This window comes from Saccopteryx leptura, chromosome 1, assembly GCF_036850995.1.
Source record: "Saccopteryx leptura isolate mSacLep1 chromosome 1, mSacLep1_pri_phased_curated, whole genome shotgun sequence".
In the NCBI taxonomy this organism is placed as follows: domain Eukaryota; kingdom Metazoa; phylum Chordata; class Mammalia; order Chiroptera; family Emballonuridae; genus Saccopteryx; species Saccopteryx leptura.
The window spans coordinates 88844873-88867992 of record NC_089503.1 but is presented as its reverse complement, the minus strand read 5'-3'; the positions used below and the strand labels follow the sequence as shown (position 1 = coordinate 88867992).

At 33.5% G+C, this 23120-nt stretch overlaps 1 protein-coding gene across 4 annotated transcripts in view; it reads right to left on the bottom strand.

Annotated features, from left to right (window-relative positions):
- The window catches only part of DYNC2H1 (dynein cytoplasmic 2 heavy chain 1), a 320182-nt gene that overhangs the window by 38797 nt on the left and 258265 nt on the right, over positions 1–23120 (bottom strand). For all 4 annotated transcript variants that reach the window (XM_066371476.1, XM_066371485.1, XM_066371494.1 and 1 more), the window contains one exon: positions 13696–13905. In XM_066371476.1, the coding sequence (XP_066227573.1) occupies positions 13696–13905 (210 nt within the window). The remainder of the gene's footprint in view (positions 1–13695; positions 13906–23120) is intronic.

Sequence of the window (23120 nt, the reverse complement as noted above, 5' to 3'; positions counted from 1 at the left end):
AAAAAAGCCAAATACGGAATGACAAATACCAATATGTTGTATTCACTTTTGTGGGGAATCTAAAAAACAAAATAGAAACAGAATTATAGATTCAGAGAATAAACTGATGTTTCCAGAGGGGCAAGAAGGAGTGCAGAGGGGGTGAAAAAGGTATAGGAAAATATAAGGTACAAACTTCCAGTTATAAAATGAAAAAGTCACAAAGATGTAATGTACAGGGTAGGGAATACAATATAGTCAATAATACTGTAATAACTTTGCATGGTGATGTCGTTATTAGACATATAGTGGTGATAACATCGTAAGGAAAGTAAATCACTATGTTGTATACCAGAAACTGATATAATATTGTATGCCAACTATATTTTATTTATTTATTTTTGTACTTTTTTTTTCTGAAGTGAGAAGCAGGGAAGCAGAGAGACAGACTCCGGCATGCGCCTGACCGGAATCCACCCGGCACGCCCACCAGGGGGCGATGCTCTGCCCATCTGCGGCATTTCTTTGTTGCAATCGGAGCCATTCTAGCGCCTGAGGTGGAGGCCATGGAGCCATCCTCAGCACCTGGGCCAACTTTGCTACAATGGAGCCTTGGCTTCAGGAGGGGAAGAGAGAGATAGAGAGAAAGGAGAAGGAGAAGGGTAGAGAATCAGATGGGCGCTTTTCCTGTGTACCCTGGCCAAGAATCGAACCCAGGACTTCCACATGCTGGACCAATGCTCTACCACTGAGCTAACTGGCCAGGGCCTCAACTATATTTTAATAAAAATAATTTTTTTAAGTGATGAGATGCCACTTCTGAGATAGGTGATATCAGCACCAATACTACCCTCAACATGTTTTATACTTTTATAGTGTTCTCGATATATATTTATACTACACTGTTTCAAATTAAAAATAGGTACTAAATTAAAATGATAATGAGGGGGAAATTGATTAGAGTAGGTTTACTTATCTAAATGAAGTTTTTTTTTTTTAATTAATGGTAAAATCATGAACCCAAGTCCAGCCCTATATGTAACATGTTTTTGCTGTCTCATGCTCCCCACCAGGATGTCATAGAAGCAGAACAGGATATGAGCAGGTTGTTCATTTATTCATTCACTATTTCAAGTATCAATTAACTGACTCTTCAGCATGGCATCTGTTAAATAGCTGCTATCTGGAAATCATTTTTTTTCCCTGATCCACGAGAGATCACACAGCCAGGGAGTTGCATTTGGACGACAGCTGGGCTCCCATGCTAGATGCAAACCTCAAAGTGCTAGCAGCAAGATGAGGTCCCTGGCACTATGGCAGGGAGGGCAGGAGAGGGATTTTTTAAAATTAATATTAATGGGGTGACATTGATAAATCAGGGTACATATGTTCAGAGAAAACATTTCTAGGCTATTTTGACATTTGATTATGCTGCATTCCCATCACCCAAAGTCCAATTGTCTTCCGTCACCTTCTAACTGGTTTTCTTTGTGCCCCTCCCCTCCCCCAACCCCTCTCCTCCCCCCACCCTGTAACCCCCACACTCTTCTCCATGTTTCTGAGTCTCATTTTTATGTCCCACCTATATATGGATTCATATAGATCTTAGTTTTTTCTGATTTACTTCTTTCGCTCAGTATAATGTTATCCATGTTGTTGTAAATGATCCGATGTCATCATTTCTTATGGCTGAGTAGTATTCCATAGTACATATGTACCAAAGCTTTTTAATCCACTTGTCCACTGACAGACACTTGGACTGTTTCCAGATCTTCGCTATTGTGAACAATGCTGCCATAAACATGGGGGTGCATTTCTTCTTTTGGAGCCGTTCTATGGTGTCCTTGGGGTATATTCCTAAAAGTGTGGATAGCTGGGTCAAAAGGCAGTTTGATTTTCAATTTTTTGAGGAATCTCCATACTGTTTTCCACAGTGGCTACACCAGTCTGCATTCCCACCAGCAGTGCAAGAGGGTTCCCTTTTCTCCACATCCTTGCCAGCACTTATTCTGTGTTGTTTTGTTGATGAGCGCCATTCAGACTGGTGTGAGATGATATCTCATTGTGGTTTTAATTTGAATTTCTCTAATGATTAGTGATGTTGAGCATTTTTTCATATGCCTATTGGCCATCTGTATGTCCTCTTTGGAGAAGTGTCTATTCATCTCTTTTGCCCATTTTTTTATTGGATTGTTTGTCTTCCTGGTATTGAGTTTTACAAGTTCTTTATAAATTTTGGTTATTAAACCCATATCAGATGTATTGTCAAATATATTCTCCCATTGTGGAGTTGTCTTTTTATTGTTCTTATTGTCTTTAGCTGTGCAGAAGCTTTTTAATTTGATATAGTCCCATTTGTTTATCCTGTCTTTTATTTCACTTGCCCGTGGAGATAAATTGGCAAATATGTTGCTGCGAGAGATGTCAGAGAGCCTATATTTTCTTCTAAGATGCTTATGGTTTTATGGCTTACATTTAAGTCTTTTATCCATTTTGAGTTTATTTTTGTGAATGGTGTAAGTTGGTGGTCTAGTTTCATTTTTTTGCAGGTAGCTGTCCAATTTTCCCAACACCATTTGTTGAAGAGGCTGTCTTTACTCCAATGTATGCTCTTACCTCCTTTGTCAAATATCAGTTTTCCATAAAAGTGTGGGTTTATTTCTGGGTTCTCAGTTCTGTTTCATTGATCTATATGCCTGTTCTTATGTTCAGTACCAGGCTGTTTTGAGTACAATGGCTTTGTAGTATAACTTGATCACCGGAAGTGTGACACCTCCCACTTTATTCTTCCTTTTCAAGATTGCTGAGGCTATTCATGTTCTTGAAATCATTTGTAGCTGCTGAGGATACAAAGTTATAAAACAATTCCTGTCCATAAAAGCTTGTGCTAGAGGGAGAAACAGAGAATCAAAGAGACAGATATGGATAAGACAGTAAGTTTTCTGATCATGACAAACACTGTTTTCATAAAACACATGGGTGGGATACACCAAATCCAAACCCAGCATAAAGGGAGAAGTCAGGAAAGGCTTTCTGGTAGAGATAATGCTTGAAGTGCATCTCAAAAGATAAACAGCCTACAGTCAAGTGAAAAAAGGCAGCGGGAAAAGGAAGAAGCACCAATAGAGAAAGCAGGAGAGAACTGGCCTGATGAATTAAAGAACCAAACCATAAAGTGTTGTATGTTTATCCTAAGGAGTTTAATCTGCAAAGCAATGCTAACACTAAATTAAGCTTTACCCAGAAAAATGACACAATCAGATTTGGGTTTTAGAAAGATTAGAGAAACAGGGAGAACAAGCATGAGGGGGATGGAACCACAATCCGCGAAGTCTGGAAGCTACTGTAATGTAGACTTGAGTCAGTAAGAGCCGGATGAGAAGGGGGACACCAGCAAACCCTTCAGCACTGACATGGGCAGGCACTGTTCTAAGCATTGACTTATATCCAGACATTCTCACTCCACAACAACCCTCTGAGATGAATACAATTATTATCCCTAGTACAAACATTTAGAAATTGAGGTGAGAAAGGTTAAGTGACTTGCACAAGAAAATATTCTAGTATAATTTTGAAGGTTTAAACTCCATTACAGAATCTTAGTATGTTTATTACATGAACTTTAAAAAGAGGGCAACTCTTCAATTTTCCATTTAATAATGTAACTATTTATACCAGTGGTAGTCAACCTGTTCCCTACCGCCCACTAGTGGGTGTTCCAGCTTTCATGGTGGGCAGTAGCGGAGCAACCAAAGTATAAATAAAAAGATAGATTTAACTATAGTAAGTTGTTTTATAAAGATTTATCTGCCAAACTTAGCAAAAATCTGACATAAAGTACTCGGTAAGTAATTATTAATTATATGCTTTAACTTGCTATAACTTTGTTTTATAAATTTTATAAAAAAGTTAATTCCCTACTTTATAAATCACCATTACTGTGGAACTGGTGGGTGGTTAAAAAATTTTACTACTAACAGAGATACAAAAGTGGGCGGTAGGTATAAAAAGGTTGACTAGCCCTGATTTATACTATTGTAATTATTAGTGTAATTATATATTATACTAATAATTGTACTAATTATTTATAATACAGACACACTATCTCACTAACAAATATAATGTGCTATTACTCAAATATAAGTGTGCTACCAGTAATCCATTATCAGTAGACTACTGCAGTTAAGCCAGCGTTCAATTGAAGGTTTTGAAAATGTCAGAAGAGTTTAATGCAGGGGTCCCCAAACTACGGCCCGCGGGCCGCATGCGGCCCCTTGAGGCCATTTATCCAGCCCCCCGCCGCACTTCCAGAAGGGGCACCTCTTTCATTGGTGCTCAGTGAGAGGAGCACACTGACCATCTCATTAGCCAAAAGCAGGCCTACAGTTCCCATTGAAATACTGGTCAGTTTGTTGATTTAAATTTACTTGTTCTTTATTTTAATTATTGTATTTGTTCCCGTTTTGTTTTCTTACTTTAAAATAAGATATGTGCAGTGTGCATAGGGATTTGTTCATAGTTTTTTTTATAGTCCGGCCCTCCAATGGTCTGAGGGACAGTGAACTGGCCCCCTGTGTAAAAAGTTTGGGGACCCCTGGTTTAATGCATGCTTACGGAGAAGGCACTGTAAATGCTATTTATTCAAACACTCAAAGATGTAGTGGGCTTAAAGTACTTAAAAAAAGAAAAAAGAACTCAGTTTTAATTTTTTTATAAAAAAAGAGAAATCGTAAGTCAATGTTACATGAAATGATTATCAATAGCTATAGTTACAAATTATCGCTAACTTCTACACTAGCCATAATTTACAACTTTATACAACTAATTAGCCCAATCTATTTCACAAATATATACTATACATAATTAAGAGGATTATATTTCAGGGGACTAAAGAGATTCAGAATAAAACAATTTAACAATAACAGAGGGTTTACCATTTATACACAAGAGGAAGTGTACTCAGCAGATCAGTATCTTGTGATAAAAAGAATAGATTCCAATTTTATCTTACCAACACCTCTGCTTAGCTGTAAAGTTTTCAATTTTCCTATCAGTACAGAGAAAGCATTCATAAAACAGCACCAGAACAAACTAAAGTCTTTCAAATCCAATAAATTTATTTAATCAATTTATTCTCTTGTTAGATATCTCATTTTTTTTTTTTAATTTGTGTCTTCCCTTCTCAAAGAAACTTTTATTATTTGTTTTCTCAGAACATGTAACTTTTAGTTTCAGTTAAAAATGTTATAAAATACCTGGTAAGAGGTCATATAAGTTATAAATAAGGGAAAAGATAAAAGCAACCTGTGTTCATCTATAGATGAGTGGATAAACAAAGTGTGGTATATGTAAATGGGATATTCTTCAACATTGAAAAGGAAGAACTGCTCACACATGCTATGACATGGATGAACTTTGAGGACATTATGCTTAGTGATACAAGCCAGTCATAAAAAGATAAATATTGTACGATTCCTCATACATGAGCTCAAAATTATAGAGACAGAAAGAGTATGGTAGTTTCTGAGGGCTGGGTGGTGGAGGAATGAGAAGCTGTTGTTTTAATAAGTTAGAGTTGCAGTTTTGCAAGATGAAAAATGTTCTAGAGATTGAGTGTATGACAGTGTGGATGTACTTATCACTATTAACAGTATACTTAAAATTTTTTAATGTGCATTTTGCCACAATTAATAAAATAACCCTTGAAAAGGTGAGAAAGGAAAATAAACCAGTTTCCCTTTGAGTTTCTGCTATGACAGCACCGTGGGCTAGATCATTTTGTTATTTTCCATATTCAGCTCACTGAATATATAGACCACATACTACTCATTTTCTCTCTCTCAGCGTCTAGTAGATAGTCCATGGTAGGTGATCAATGTGAAAATACACTGAATGTACATACTTACCTCTGTGAAATTTATTTCAAGATAATTTTCAATAACAAAATTACTATGCTTTTACATTCCATGAGATTTTAAGAATTTATGGGTTATTTCTGCATTGATTTTTGTTACATTCATTTAAGCCGATATACTGACAAATATTTAAAATGTGTTAATGTAAATACTGTATGCATGTGAGCATGTTGAGGTTAAAATAACTTGCATCAATATTTTATCAGATATTTTAATTGAACTCACATCAAGAATAGAGTTAAATGGGCTTTGAGGGCTTGTATTAATATTGCTTTATAAACATTAAAAAACTAATAATACTGTGTTTAGATTTCCATACTTGTCATGCTAATCATGTTAAGTAACTCATACAATAAAACAGAACTTTATAAATTTTTTATTTAGATTTTTATATTTAAACAAAAATGTCTACTAATGCAAAATGGCATGTTTCAACCATAATTGTTTACATCATCATGGAATAATTGATTAATTAATATAAATTAGAATAGCATAAAACATACTGGGCCAGTCTCAATAGTAATTTTTGGGCATGAATGCCACTAATCAATCGTTTCAGTGAAAATAAAAAGAGCTTAGGTTTATCCTGTTAGTTTATTATGCCTTTGATATCAAATTAACCAGCTATTAATTAAAACACATTAATTTAATGTAATCCTCTGAATTACATTAAATTTCGGTAAATAATTCCTAAATAATATATTGACTTCAGGCTTTATATAGTATTTTATATAAATACTATAGAAACTCAAAATAAAACAAAATTATTAACAATATTTTCACCCTCAAAAATGTCCTTATTTCCCTTTATAATCCAACAGACCTACCTCAAGCCTAATTCTAGGCAACTGCTGATCTTCTATTAACATATATTAGTCTGTATTTGCCAATTACACTTCAATAAAGCTACAAAAATACTGGTTTAAAATTTTCCAAAATGATATATCAAATAAATAAAAAAATTACTCTTTAAATAAAAAATCTGAAGTATATTTTTTTGTATTGATTGAATAATTTGAGAGAGAGAGAGAGAGAGACAAAAGAAAGAAAAAGAGGGGGAGGAAGAGGGGAAGAGAGGTTAGAGAGAAAGAGATCGATTTGTTGTTCCACTTATTTATGGATTCATTGGTTGAATCTTATCCCTAACCAGGGATTAAACCTGCAACCTTGGCATATGGGGACAATGCGCTAACCAACTGGCCAGATAAAACGATTACTTTCTAAAATCTTTTTATTGCTATAATTATATTTTGAGAATTATCAATGATATAATAGATATAATAAAACCAGCTTGTAAGGTCTTATGACAGCTGATTCTTAAATTTTATAAATTTATACAAGCCAGCTGTTACTCATTATTTAAACTATAAGAGTTTATAACTAAAGTTGTTAGTTATTATCTAAAACTATAGTTTATAATTAAATAAATTTTATTTAAAACAAAGTTAGGGAAGACCCAAAACTCATTCTTTCCTAATTATATTGACATCAGTTATGTATTGCGATTATATATACCTGTTGTATATGTATGTTCTGTAAAAAACAGAATACTATTTTTAGTGTGCTAATGGGCCTCTCTTCCTAACTCTATTCAGTAACTTGCATTGGTAATTTGAAAGTAGCTATGGTAGGAGTATTTACATCATGGGAATCATCCCATGCTAAAGATCAGGGCTTCTTTTTTCAAAGAGCCAGTTAAACCTTTGCTAGCACAACACTGGATTCATCCATGCTGTTCCATAAATCAGTGTTCATTTTCTTAATTGCTGATTCACTTTCCATTTTATACAGACATCACAATTTGTTTACCATTTCACCTGTTGAGATCTAGGTTGTTTCCAGTTTTTGAATATTAAAAATAGGTTGTGGCCCTGGCCGGTGGCTCAGAGTTAGAGCATCAGCTGGGATGTGGAAGGCCCACGTTTGATTCCTGGTCATGGCACACAAGAGAAGCAACCATTTGCTTCTCCACTCCCCCACCCCCCATTTTCTTTCTTTCTCTCTCTCCCCCTCCCACAGCCGTGGCTCAAATCGTTCAAGTTGGCCCGGGTGCTGAGAATGGCTTCCCCTCAGGCACTAAAATAGCTCAGTTGCTGAGCAACAGAGCAGTGGCCTCAGATAAGCAGAGCATCGCCCAGGAGGGGTCTTGCCGGGTGTATCCTGAGTAGGGTGCATGCAGGAGCCTGTCTCTCTGCCACCTCACCTCTAAATAAATAAATAAGTAAATAAATAAACAAACAAACAAATAAGGCTGCTGCAAGCATTCATAAATATTTGCATATGCTTTTACTTCTCTCAGGTAAACACTCATGAATTAGTGGGCTCATATGCTAAGTGTATGTTTAGCATTTTAAGAAAAAGATAAACTATCTGTAGTATGAGTTCCTGTTGTTCCTCATTCATGTCAACACTTGATACAATTTGTCATTTTAATTTAAGCCATTCTAGTAGATGTGTAGTATTGTCCCATTGTAATTATTAAAAATTTCTTTTTTATTGAGATATATAATTCACATGCCATAAAATTCATCCCTTTAAAGTACACAATTTAGTAGGTTTTAGTTGTTTCCTAAAGTCGTGCAACTATGACTAATTTCAAACATTTTCATCACTCCCTAAAAATACCCTGTGTCCATACAGTTACTTTTCCATTTCCTCATGAACAAAAGATGGTTTTTACTTATTTTAGTCTTCTTTAATTTTCTTCAATGCTATTATGCAGCTTTCAAAGTAAAAATATTTATTTTTTGTTAAATTTACTTTCATGTATTTATTCCTTTCCAAGCTATTTAAATAGAATTACTTTCTTAATTTTATTTTGGATGCTAAAAATGTTATAAACCAGTATTTACTACTTCTATATCAGTATTATTGTGATTTTAATTTTCATTTCCCTAATAACTAACTACACCAAGCATTTTTCATTTACTTCTTTGCCATCATATATCATCTTGATTAAATGTTTACTCAAGTCTTTTTTCCATTTTTAAAACTGGGATGTTTGTCTTCTCATTATTGACATGATTTAAAAATTATTTCTAGATACATGTTCTAGATATATGTTTTGCAAATCTTTTCTCCTAAGTCTGTGGCTTATTTTTCCATCTCATTATGTGATTAATTTGGGGATAATTTTTGTTTATGTTTGAATACAGGTGCAGGCTACTATATTTTTTTTAAGTGGGAGTTTTGGCTATTCAATTATTCCAGTAACATTTGTTAAAAAGATTTTTCTTTCATGAAATTGCCTTAGTACATTTGGCAATTAGAACATTTCACATTTGGTGAAAACCAATTAATCATATATCTGTAGGTCTATTTATGGACTCTTTATTGTGTTTCATTGAGCTGCATATCTATCTTTATGCCAATATCACACTGCTTTGATTATGATATCTTCATAATAAGTCTTAAAATGAGAAAAAGTAAGACTTTAGATTTTATTTTTTTAATTGAATTTATTGGGGTGACACTGGTTAACTTAATTCTACAGGTTTCAGCTACCCAACTCTACAGCATATCTCTGTACACCGTATTATGTGTTCACCCCCCACCACGTCATCTTTAACCATCACTATTTATCCCCCTATACTGCCTCCACCCCTGACCCCCACTCTGGCAATCACTACACTGTTATCCGTGTCCATGAGTTTCTTATTCAAAATCATTTAGACTAAATTAGCCTTTTACACTTTTGCAAAAATAAAACAAAACAAAACATTAGAATCAAGCTGTCAATCCCTACAAAAAATCCTGCAGAGGTTTTGTTTGGGATTGTGTTGAATCCTTAAATCAACTTGGAAAGAAATAATATCTTAACAACATTGGGTCCCTGATCCATGAATATATCTTTCAGTGCATCTTTCCATTTATTTAGATTTTCTTTAATTTCACTTGTGAATGCTTTGTCATTTTCAGTGTGTAGAAAAGTTTTATACATCTTTTATCAATTTTATCCTAAGACACATCAACTTTCTGATACTATGGCAAATGGCACTTTTAATTTCATTTTTTAATAGTTTATTTTCAAAATAAACATTTTTTACATATTTACCTTATCCCCATAATCTTACTAAATTTTAAATTTCTTACTGTCTCTAGATTCTTTAAGATTTTATAGATAATCATATCCTATGCAGTAAAAAGTAGGTTTCCTTTTTCCTTTCCATTTGTATGACTTTTCTTTTTAAGTTGTTCACTAGCTAGACTTCAGTAGAATACTGAATAGAAGTGGTGAGAGGGGACTTCAATGCCTTATTTCTTTTTATAAAATAAATTTATTGGGGTGATACTGCTTAACATAATTATACAGGTTTTAGGTTCCCAATTCTACAACACATCTCTGCACACCGCATTGTGTGTTTATTCCCCCAAGTCAAGTCTTAAACCATCAGCATCTATTCCCCTTATAACTTCCTCCACAACTCCTTCCTCCAATCACCAGAAACTGTCAATGAAATAAGTCATAATTCTCTCTAGGAAAGTCCTCCTCCAAACATGTTAGACACAGTAGAGAAAATACCAGGTACTGAATTATTTCCTAAATTATATTAAATCATATCACATAATACAGAACTTGTCACATTCAAATGTAATAAAACATTAAATTTTTACCCTGAAATAAATAGAACAATACTGTATTCATAATCTTTGGTAAAACTCATTAGATAGTAAATGTCAAACTATTTTACTGATACTGTCTTACTGAAAGCCTATTCTCATTAGAATTTCACCAAACAACGTAAAATATTTCCAAAGACACTATCTGTGATATAATTTAAACAGGCTTTGCAAAAACACATTTTTCATCCTTCAAGAAACTTAACAAATTCATGTTCATGCACATTATGAAAATGTTTCAAAAATGGGGATATATCAGAGGCTGCATTTCTCAATTCAAAGTATAATATATAGTATGTAATGTAATACATTAATAATGAGATTGTCTACATCTTACATAAACACATTTTAATTGAGAAATAAGTCATCAGATCCTATTGCTATGCCAAATATGGAAATACTTAGCAGATCTTAAAGTATCAAGGGGAGAGAGGAAATGTTATAAATAATTAAACATCTACGACCTTTTTCTAAAATATGCTTTTGCTTAATGAAGAAAAGTATTTCCTATAACAAAGCCCATTTAGTTCTTTGTTCATTTTTTCAATATGATCTCATATAAAACACATTACATCAAAATCATAGAAAATAATTAATTTTTTTTTCAATCGTTTATGCTAAAGACCCCCAGATAGTTAACAGTAGAAGCAAAAAAAAAAAAAAAAAAAAAAATGCAGGCTTGACAATTACCTTTTATATTCCTCATTAATATCATACAAAAGCCTCATGAACTACTCTATTCCATGCCCTAACCACCTCTTGAGATGAACGGAAAGTAACCTACATGGTATCCCTACATCTATAAAATCATTTCGAACAATGATACAAGACAAATACTTAAGAGCTGTTACTTACATAATAAAATTCTCCTAAAATAACAATAATAAAAACAACTAACAGTTATAGATAGGGTGTTGGTTATGTGCCACTTTACCCATGACTTCATTTAACTCTCACAGCAATCCAATGAGGTAGGTGCCTTTACTATTCTAATTTATAAGTGAGAAAAGTAAAGCTTAAAGATGTTTAAGTGATCTGGCCAAAGTCACACAGCTAGAAGTGGTAGAATAGGATTCAAACAGGCAGCCCTATTTTCAAGCCCACATTTGTAGCTATTTTGCTTCAATATTTCTACATAAAAACATCCTCATTGCCTACAGCATTTAACTCAAACTCCTTTCTTTGGCTTTAAATAATTCAAAATCTGATCTAACTTTAATTTTAATTCACTTCATTGAATTCCAGTCCCACTGGGCTTACTGTTCTCTCCCACACAAGTCATGTCCTTATATAATATTATTGTTATTCTCTTAAATTATTCTACACCATACATTTTACCCTTATAAAGCATAAATTTCATTTAAAAGAAATGTGCTCTTGTGAGTCTTTTTGATATAAATTAAAATAATTTACATTTATCATGGCAACCAAACCTGCCCTGGTTCAAACACGGATTCCACAACAATTCTCTGTGTCTGATTAAGTTACTTAAACCCCCTCGTCCTCATGTTTCTCACAGTAAAATTGGGATAACAGTAGTACCATCCAGTAGTTTTGTGGTGGTTAAATGAACTAATGTAAAGTTATTCAAAGTTCTCAGAATGCTTTCCCACTGGTTTCTTCATTGTGTCAAGGAGCTTTCATGAACGATAATATGCCTACTTCAAATTTTAAAAAATTAGTTATAATTTATAGTACAATATAGTTCTATAGTATTTTTTATAATCATTCTTGTTTAATAGTAATAATATTGGATAATATATACGCAAAGAAAAAACATGAAAAGCTGAGATTTCAAGGTAAAGAAAAAGGAATATAGGGTTGTTAGAGTAGTTCTCTTTGTATATTTGAAAATGAATTGCATATTGTTATGGACTGAAAGTTTCTGCATTCACAAATTCATATGTTGAAGCCTTAATTGCCAATATAATGATATTTGGAAATGAGGTTTTTGGAAGGTAATTAGGTCCTAAGGGTGGAGCTCTTATGATGGGATTAGTGCGCTGCCCACTTCTCTCTGCGGTGTGGGGACACACACAGCAAGAAGATGGCCGTCAGCAAACCAGGATGTGGGCCTCAAAGGTCATACATCTACTAGCAACTGGATGTTGGATTTCTCAGCCTCCAGAACTGGGAGAAATAAACTTGTTGTTTAAGCCCTCTTATTTATGGTACTTTGTTACAGCAGCCCAAACTAAGAAAGAATACTTTTTTATATTAATGAGAAGATATAGAAAATTCTAGGAAACCTCTAGTTTATATATTTGAATAGAGAAGACTTTTAGGTTGACTATCAGAGGTTTCTCTATAGGGAAGTACACAGCAGTAAAAAAGAAAAACAAAAACCCACAACCAACATTTTATTTCTAGAGTCCTAGAGAGCCCTAGTGAAATCTTTTCCAGATGCCAAGTCTGTAAAGTCTATGTTCTCCAAATAGCTAAAGTCAATCTACTTTATAAGATTTTCAGATCCAATAGATCTGAAACATATAAATTTTACTATCATTTAAAATGGTCTAAGAATCCAGTAGATGTGGTGATTTCCTTTTGTCTTTTGCTAAAGTTCTCTTTCTGTTGGGCAACTATTCTCCCTTTCTTGTAGTATATGTTCCAGATGGAGCTGAAGTCATCCTCAGCTCCTGGGGGACGCACTTGGCTGAAGCCCTAGCTAATGAAATGTGTGCACACCACACCCACAGCATTCGTATGGAACTAGCCATAAAATAAGCCAAGCAGTTTGGATCAAAGTAATCCCAAAATTCTTGCTTAAGTTACAAGGAAACATATGTTCTTTATGTTCACTTAGAGCCCAAAGGATGTAAGACTTGGGTTGCTAGTGTAAATCATGTAAAAAGGACCTGCCCCAAAGTGAAATCAACATGGAGGACACACACACACACACACACACACACACACGCACATGCACTATGACTAGACAGGCAGATATATGATATAATACAAGCTGACATCCAAATGAAACTGTTGAGCTCCTTCAGTAAGCTGACTTATGCTAGCTCCTTAGATTTTTAGGTTACATCAGCCAATTAATTCTAATATGGATTAAGCTAGTTCAACTTGGGTTTTCTTTTATTATTAACGATAAGACTTCTGACAAATGTATTCATGATAGAAGAGTCACATAAAATAATGAAAGAAAAACATATATTTAGTATTGGCTTACCTTTTGGTTTAATAAAGCACTTGCCAATTTCTGTACTTCTGAACTCAATAAGGTAGTTCCTCTGATGACTTTGCTGAGAGCAGCAAGAGACTGATGAACGCTCTGTACTAAGCGGATGGCATTAAATTGCTCAAGAATGATGAATGAGAATATTGGAGATCCTTGTCGATCATTAGGAGGAGACACTTTCTGATGAATCAGGTTTGAATTCTAAAAGAATAATGTATCATGTCATATTTATTGAAAAGTAACATAAATCTGATATATTAAAGTATTTCAAAAGTTTTTAAAACTTTCTGTTCTTCTAACCTGTTTTGAAATACTCTTGCTTTATGACTGGACAAATTTATGAAATCTGTAAGTACACAGGAAAGAAATTCTGAAGTGTACCAATATTTAAGTGGTAAGGGAGTGGGAATTGAGGGGAGGACTGTACAGAGAAGCAGTAGTCAATACAGCAGGAAAAGTGAAAAGAATGGCACTCTATGAGCTGATGCAAAGAGAGCAAAAGAGCCCAACTACCACTCAACTACTACTATAAAGGGAGCAATAATGACTTTGAAATAAAGTGTAAATGGATATTTAATTTGAAATTACGTGTATACAGGGTGATGCAAAAGTAGGCTTATGGTTATGAGTATGAGAGAGTTTATTCATGTATTATTATTAATTATTGTATTATTTATTTGTATTATAACTGTAAACCTACTTTTACTCACCCCTATGTATACTGTAACTACACTAAATATCTTATACTCGACCAGTATATATTAGTATTTATTATTATATCTATACATTAGCAGAAACTCTGATACATGGAATTTCTAGGGTTTCTCAAAAAAAACGAAAACCTAAAAAAATCATAGTTGCTTCTGAACAATGGTTGAAAGGGGGAAAAATCATCTTTAATGGTTTTCTAAAACTGTCAAAGAACTGTCAAGAGACATACTTAAGAAGTCCTGTCTTCTTACCTACTATCCATTATCCTAATTTTCTCTATAATGCTTATAATCCTAGTGAAGAATCCCTTCTCTTTGTTCTGATAGCCATCACATTCACATGGTCTACGAGAGCACTGTCTCTTTTTTATCTATTTGGCATAATAAATCATTTAATAATATGATGATCTAATATAGCTATTGTCATTAAATAAATCATCCTTAAGTAAACTTTACTGGCATAAGATCATTTGTGAAGGTAAATTTTTGGGCTATGTGCTCAAATTCAGGCATTTACATTTATTTCTATTACTGCTATATTTAAAATATTAATGCTGCTGAAATCACTTTTGAGACACACACACAAATATACATAAATGTACACACTAATGTAAATAATTGGTGGTAAACTCAAAGCTGAATCTAAAAGAGATAAAAGTACAGTATCAAAATTAATTAGATTACCCCTTAGATTGAAATTATTTGAATCAGAGCAGGCAATAAATGCTTTACACATGTCCAACTTAAATCAACTAAATAATAAAGCTGATATGAAATTTGGTTCTAAAATTTCTATAATTCCTTATATTAAAACAACATCCCTGGAAGTGAAGATGAGGTATTTAAATATTTATTAATCTTAAAATAAGCAAGACTAGTAAATAATAACCTAGTTTATCTAAAATATTTTTTGGTTTTTTATCTATTTTTTAAGTTGATGTGGGTAATTTGTAATGTCTGCACTGTTACTTTATAGAACAAGAACACCCAATCTTAGATTATTCAAGCAAGATTCTATTATCTACAATCCAAGGAAAGTACTGAACTTATAAAAAAATGTATGTTGAAGAAAGCAATGATTAAGTATACTTAAAATTGAAACAGAGTTCAAGTAAGCACTATGGTCCAGAGATGTGTAACAAGTGTAAAACACAAGTTGAATTTCAAAGACAATAAGAAAAAAGGGGGTAAAATATCAAATATTTTTATATTAATTACATATTAAAATGCTAACACTCAGGATATATCAGGTTAAATAAAATATATTAAAATGACCTTCACCTCATCCTTTGCATTTATTTAAAAGTGGTTAAGAGGGGATATTTAAAATTGCACATATGGCCTGACCTGTGGTGGCGCAGTGGATAAAACATCGACCTGGAATGCTGAGGTCGCCAGTTTGAAACCCTGGGCTTGCCTGGTCAAGGCACATATGGGAGTTGATGCTTCCTGCTCTCCCCCCTCCCCTTTCTCTCTTTGTCTCTCTCTCTTCTCTAAAATGGATAAATAAATATAAAAAAAATTGCATATACGGCTCCCACTGGGCTTTACATTTCTCTTGTGCTGTGGTCTAGAGACTATCAAGTAGAGGCTGTAAGTTAGTTCAGCAATAACAACAGAACAGAGTAAAAAACAGAATACATTTGAGTCTCAAAAAGTGAATTATTAATGAAAGGTGACAACAATTATAAAGAAAAAATGAAAAATAATAAGGCAAACTGTAGTATTACCTGTAAAAATTTTACAAGTTGGAAAAATAAAATAGCAGAAGATAGCAAAGTATATTGTAATATTTTTATAACATAATCTACTTTCTATAGACCTTCACAAAATTTTAATAAAAACAATGTAAAATGACCCTAACTATATAATAAATGTAGATTTTTATATATTCTAAAGGGATGAAGTATAGTGAGTTATAACAGTAATAATATGTTAGTTATGTAATTTTAAGACAAAAATATCAAATTCAGTATTATTTATAATTCAAATATAGATAAAATCACCATATTTAAGCTGTTACGTAGTGAGTTTTTTTCATGCTCGTGGACCCGTGGAAGTGAGGTTTAAGCAAAAAATAAAATTAGTTCCAGTTACAGTTTTATTAATGTAAAATCATGTTTGTTTGATAATCAATTTATGGAAACAAGAAGAACATACAATTGCCTTTTTTAATGTTGTCTTACACATTTTTAAAATAAATCAATTGTATTCTGTATGGTCAGGAGGCACGAGGAAGTACATGAACTTTCGTTCTCCTCACAGGGATAAATTACGTCTAATCTGCATGATTTTTGGTGAAACTAACAGGCAGGACAGTCATAGCTTTATTCAATTGATTATATAAGAAAATCTTTCTTTTTAATTTTTAATGAGTAAATACAATTGACTGAATCATGTACCTGTGAAGCATGGCTTTGACATTTCAAAGTTCATCTCATCTGATTATGAAGCTGCTGGAGGAAAAGGTTATAGGATATTTTAAAATTTATCTTTTATGCAAGGAATAGCTTTTAGACAAGAAAAACTAGTGTAATTTGGTGCAACTGAGGTGTGAGTCCAGAATTTTTGTGTTTTAACTGAAATAGTTTTTTTAAGTGGGGGGCTATTTTAGACAAGTAAAATGAATGAAATATGGAAGTAGTTATATATATATATATATATTAAATAAGACCTTTTAGAAAATAGTTCTGTCTCAGAAATAATTTGGTCAACAATAACAAAAAAATTCAAGCAATAACTGGATCAGAGTTTAGCACGTTTTTCTGTAAAAATGTAGACAGTAACTATGTTAGGCTTCGTGGTCCATGAGGTCTCTACTCAACTCTACTGCTGTTGTACAATCTATTTCTAATACCTCTCTGGTGCAGAACCAGTCTTTCCTAATTCTTAGTCCATATTGTTTAGGTGGAGTTAACTCAACCCAATTCCAGAAATTAGTATGTATATAACTTAGAGCTGAACTGATGAGGACATTTAATTTTTCTGACCATAGCAATTATTAGAGCACATAACCAAATAGCGATAACAAAATGCAATAGAATTTTGCAGTCATTTGTCACAAGAAAGAGAAAGTCTATATGAAAAATAGTGCCAACACATAGAAGAGCAGGTCATAGTTTCAATAGTTCATATCTCTCAGAATATACAAAATAATTCTATATCAAACGTGTAGAATATTACTAGGTTCTGGTTGCATCCTTTTAAGTTCCTTAGAACAAGCTGTGACGAAACCAATTTAACACCTTTAGTTGTATGAGCCATAATTTCTCTTTTTCGACCTAAGCCAGTCTGAACTGGGTTTTTCATTACTTGGAATCTAAAAAGTCCTTATTAGTTTAAGTTCAACAGACTCCTGTCACAAGCATTCATAATCAGAATGGTAAAAAATTTGACATACCTGCATTAAATTATGTCTATCTAGAAGTGGATTTCTGACAAGACTATAGGAAAGAGAGGGCAGAGAAGGGAATTAAAAAAGAAAAGAAAATAGTACTATGAGTTTGTTGAGTTCAAGGAGTTGAAAGATCTATATAGAACTTCTGGAAACCCACTCCCCAGGATAGCTGGATGCATTATTTTTTTGTTTTATTGTCCCAAAGCCAGTTATTAGCAAAAAACCCAAGCTTAGATTTCTTAACCTGGTAATAACTATTCCTTTTCATACCAAATTATTATGTGGACCAAAAACAACCAAAGCAGTCATGTTTTAGCACTCATTTCACTTGGTTTAGATCTAATTAAAGGTATTATTTTATTTAAAGCAGAGGTTAACAGCATAGGTATGTGTTAATTACCCAATAAACTGTTTGAATCAGAAATGCTAAAGAACTAAAATAGTTCTGGTGACCAGTAGAGAAGGAACGCCAAGGCTGTGAGAGACAGAGGAGGGGTATTTTGAGCTGATGAACCAAAGCCGATATTGGAAGCTATTAACATCTTTCTAAAAGAAAAATCCAGAGCAAGCTAGAAAATGAATAGAAAGGTTTTGCTTTAAATGAACATTATTTGCTAATGTTATTTGCCTTGAGAATATCATAGCTTTTATTTAAAATATTATATTATTGATTAACACCAAACCCAGTAGTTACCCCCAGAGAGAGAGGTGCACGACTCATACACACCGTTGTGAGAAACTTTAGCTTTGTCTGTATCTCTTGTTTCTTTAATAGAAAGCCATTATTCACATATAACTTGGGCTTATAAAACAAAATGGCAAATAAAAAATTGTGTATTAATAAGACTACATTTATTTCTAGGAAAGTATATTATTTAATAGGCTATCTGCTCCATAACTTGGCCAGAGGAATGATTCTGCTGTTCTGTGAAGTTATCATAGAAGAGGTAGCTTAGTAGAATAATAGATTAAAAACACAATCGCACTTTAAGAGACCTAACGCAAACCACAGTGACTAACATTCTCAAGTACTGACTATGTTCCAGGCACATCACAAATTTCCATATGAAATTATTTTGTTACATGTTAAGGATTTCAGCAATATAAAAAAGAGAGAAGAGTGTATTGTGAAAACAAGGATGTCAAAATTTTAGAATTTGTGTCTGTTTAGAGCAGCAATTTTCAATAACCTTTATCATCTCATAGCCCACCAAATTAATAACTAAAATTCTGTAGCACACACAAAAATATATTTTTTGCTGCTCTGACAAAAAAAATAGGTATATTTTTGAATCATTCATACAAGATGGCTATTGTTGTGTTGGCTGTTGTCATTTTTACTTACTTGGCAATCTAAGGGAAAAGAGGTCAGTGCCCCTGACTTAATAGTCAGGTATTGCATTTTAAAAATTCTTGTGACACACCGGTTGAAAATTGCTTGTTTTGAGCAAATGATAGGAAGACGTTTTGTTCAAAATGAAGCAACAGTGAATATTTTTATCTTTTTCCTCCATGTTCTCCCAACAAATATTGTATATTTTTTCATGACAATAATATGCATTTTGGCATGCTTATGTGTATGACTGATTCATAAAAAGACAATAAAACAGCACAAGTGCAGGCATTGTTTATAGTCTGATAAAAGCCCAACTCTTCTATACTGGGGAAACTGGTTCATCACAGTAAGGCTGAAAGGAGCAGTCAGCATTGCAATAGTCAGTGCACAGACTCAGTAAGAAAAACATTTTTAAACGTCCAATACTGCATAATATCATAACTTAACAGAAAAAAAGTCTACAAATGAAGCATAATCACTTAAGAGAGACACATAGCTTATTTTATAATTGCTTAAAATAGCAAATAGAGAATTTCAGCTTCTGTTTTTAGAATAGATACTGCCAAACACAACTAAATATGCTGAATAAAATAAAAAGCATCTTCTTAAATATATACAAATACAACACTGACTTGAGAAGAAAGTAAGGAGTAATTACTCAAACAACTAGTGCTGGGTTTTTAACCTCATCCTGAATGTGAATACAAGGTATTCTGGATTAGAGACAGATTATTAATTACCTGAATATAAAATAAATACTATCCCTACACCTTTGGTGTGACCAGATGAGAGCCAGATTGATCATCCCACGCAAGTGGCCAGACTCACTGCAAGGGCAGTCTATCCAAGGTCAGGAGAAGGGGCTATTCTCTCTTTATGCAGAGGAAGGAGGCAGCGGTTCTCATCCGCCAAAGACAATGTTCTAGGAAAATAATGGGCTGGAATTCTAATCAACTTTGATGTGTAAACAAAATCTCTTCAGGAGCTAGTACATCTCTTCAGGGTACTAGAGATGTTTTCAAGTTTGGGCTTTATCCATTTTGATATGTAAAAATGTAGGTAGAAAATGCTCTAGTTTCTTCATGCTCTGGGGTTTGACAAGAATTTAGGGCTATAACCTTTGATCTTCAGAAATAATACAAGTTTTATTACCCATTCTGACCTAAGCAGTTTACTAGAAAAATGGTTACAAGCAGCAGCAAAAAATATCATTTACATATAAGTGAAACCGCTAATGAATCAGCCAATTTCCAGCAGAAACTTTACAGGCCAGTAAGAAATGGCATGAGATATTCAAATTACTAAAAGAAATAATTTCTACCCCAAAATTTAAAACTAGCAAAGTTGTCATTCAGAATTAAAGGGAAGATGAAGAGATTTCCAGATAAGCAGAAGCTAAAACACTCCATCACCACTAAACCAGCCATGTGAGAAATGTTACAGGAACTTGCAGCTAAAAAAAAAATGGCACTCACCAAAAATAAGAAAACATATAATAAAACATATAAAAATAGAAATCTCACTGGAAAAAGGTAACTATATGATACAAGTAGTGAATAACATAAAACAAACCAGAAAGTTAAAACAAAAAAGTCATAAAATTAACAAAAATGATAATAATTAGTTAAGAAATACACAAAATAAAAAGATGGAAATGGTATCACAAGAATATAATGCATGGGGAAGGGGAAGTATAGAGGAAAGGCACTGGAATATGTTCAAATTTAAGTTGCTATCAACTTAAAACAAATTGCTCTTTACATAGTATTTATATCTATATATGAACCTCACGGTAACCAAAAGGAGAAAATATAGTTAAAACAAAAAAATTAAATGAGAAAGGAATCCAAATATAACACAAAAGAAAGCCATCAAAACACAGAGGAAAGAAAACTATGAGAAAGAAAAAGAGAAGAACTAAAAAAGAAAAAACAGTTAACAAAATAGCATTAAATACATACTTATCAGTCATTATTTGAAATGTAAATGGCCAAAACAGGGCTGAATGGATAGAATACAAAGGAAGTCACATCCATATGGTGTCAACAAGCAACTCACTTCAGAAGTAAGGATACACACAACCTGAAAGTGGAGAGATGGAAAAAGATATTCCATGCAAATAGAAGTGAAAGAAAAGCTGGAGTAGTTATGTTAATATAGGATAAAACAGATTTTAGAACAAAAACTGTAATAGAAGACAAAGGTGGGTATTATATAATGATAAAAGGAGTCAATCAATCAAAAATATGTCATACTTATAAATATATATGCAACCAATTTAGGAACTTCAAAATACATAAATCAAATATAAACAGGTCCAAAGGTAGAAATCCGAAGCATACAACAATAAGATGGGACTTTAACACACACTTACATTAATGAATAGATTATCCAGGCAGAAAATTACTTAGGAAACATTGCCCTTAATGACACATTAAATCAGGTGGACTCAATACATACAATATATACACACAGAACATTCCATCATAAAGCAGCAGAACACCCATTCTTCTCAAGTACAAAGGGAACATTCTCCAGATAAAGAACATTGGACCACAAAACAAGTCTCAATAAATTTAAGAAGACTAAGAACCTATCAAGCACTAATCCTTTCTAACCACAATGGAATAAACTAGAAACAATTACAAGATGAAAGCAAGTAAAACTACATGCTACTGAACAATCAAAGGGATATCAAAGAAGTCAAAAGGATATCAAGTCAAAGGGAAAATTAAAAAATACTTAGAGACAAATGAAAACAGAAATATAACATACCAAAATCTATGGGGTGCAGCTAAAAGAATACTGAGAGAAAAGTTCACAGCAATATAGGCCAACATAAAAAAATCATTTTTAAATAAACAATTTAACATTACACCTAAAGGAACTAGAAAACAAAAGAACAAAATTAAAAGAAGGAAGGAAAAAAATAGTAAAGATCTGAGCAAAAAATAAATGTAATAGAGATTAAAAATACAGTAGAAAAGGTCAATGAAACTACGAGCTGGTTCTTTATAAACATTTTTGAAACTAGACACACCTTTAAAGAGGTTAACCAAGGATAAAAGAGAGAGGGCTCACATAAAATAAAAAAATGAGAGAAGTTAGAGCTGATACCACAGAAATACAAAGGATCAGACTACTGTGTACAATTATATGCCAACAAATGGGACAACCTAGAAAAAAGAAATTCCTAAAAAACATAAGAAACATAAAATGTTCCAACACTAAATCAAAAGGTAATTAAAATTTTGACTAGAGCTATTACTATTAATGAGATTAAATCATCAAACAAAAACTTCCCAACAAAAATCTCGGACCAGAAGCTCCACCAGTGAATTCTACCAAACATTCAAAGAAAATTTAATAAAAAATTGAAGAGGAGGGAAAGTTTCTAAACACCTTTTACTAAGCCAGAATTACCCTGATAACAAAACCAGACAATAAACCACAAAAAAAGAAAATTACAGGCCAATATCCATGAGAAAAATCCTAAACAAAATATTAGCAAACCAAATGCAACAATACAAGATCATACACCATCATTAATGGGATTTATTCTGGGGATACAGAATGGTTCAGTACCTTCAAGTCAATCAACATAATATGTATATCACACAAATAACATAAAGGATAAAAACCACTGTTGTGCCCTGGCCGGTTGGCTCAGCGGTAGAGCGTCGGCCTGGCGTGTGGGGGACCCGGGTTCGATTCCCGGCCAGGGCACACAGGAGAAGCGCCCATTTGCTTCTCCACCCCCCCCCCCCTCCTTCCTCTCTGTCTCTCTCTTCCCCTCCCACAGCCAAGGCTCCATTGGAGCAAGGATGGCCCGGGCGCTGGGGATGGCTCCTTGGCCTCTGCCCCAGGCGCTGGAGTGGCTCTGGTCGCAGAAGAGCAACGCCCCGGAGGGGTAGAGCATCGCCCCCTGGTGGGCAGAGCGTGGCCCCTGTTGGGCGTGCCGGGTGGATCCCGG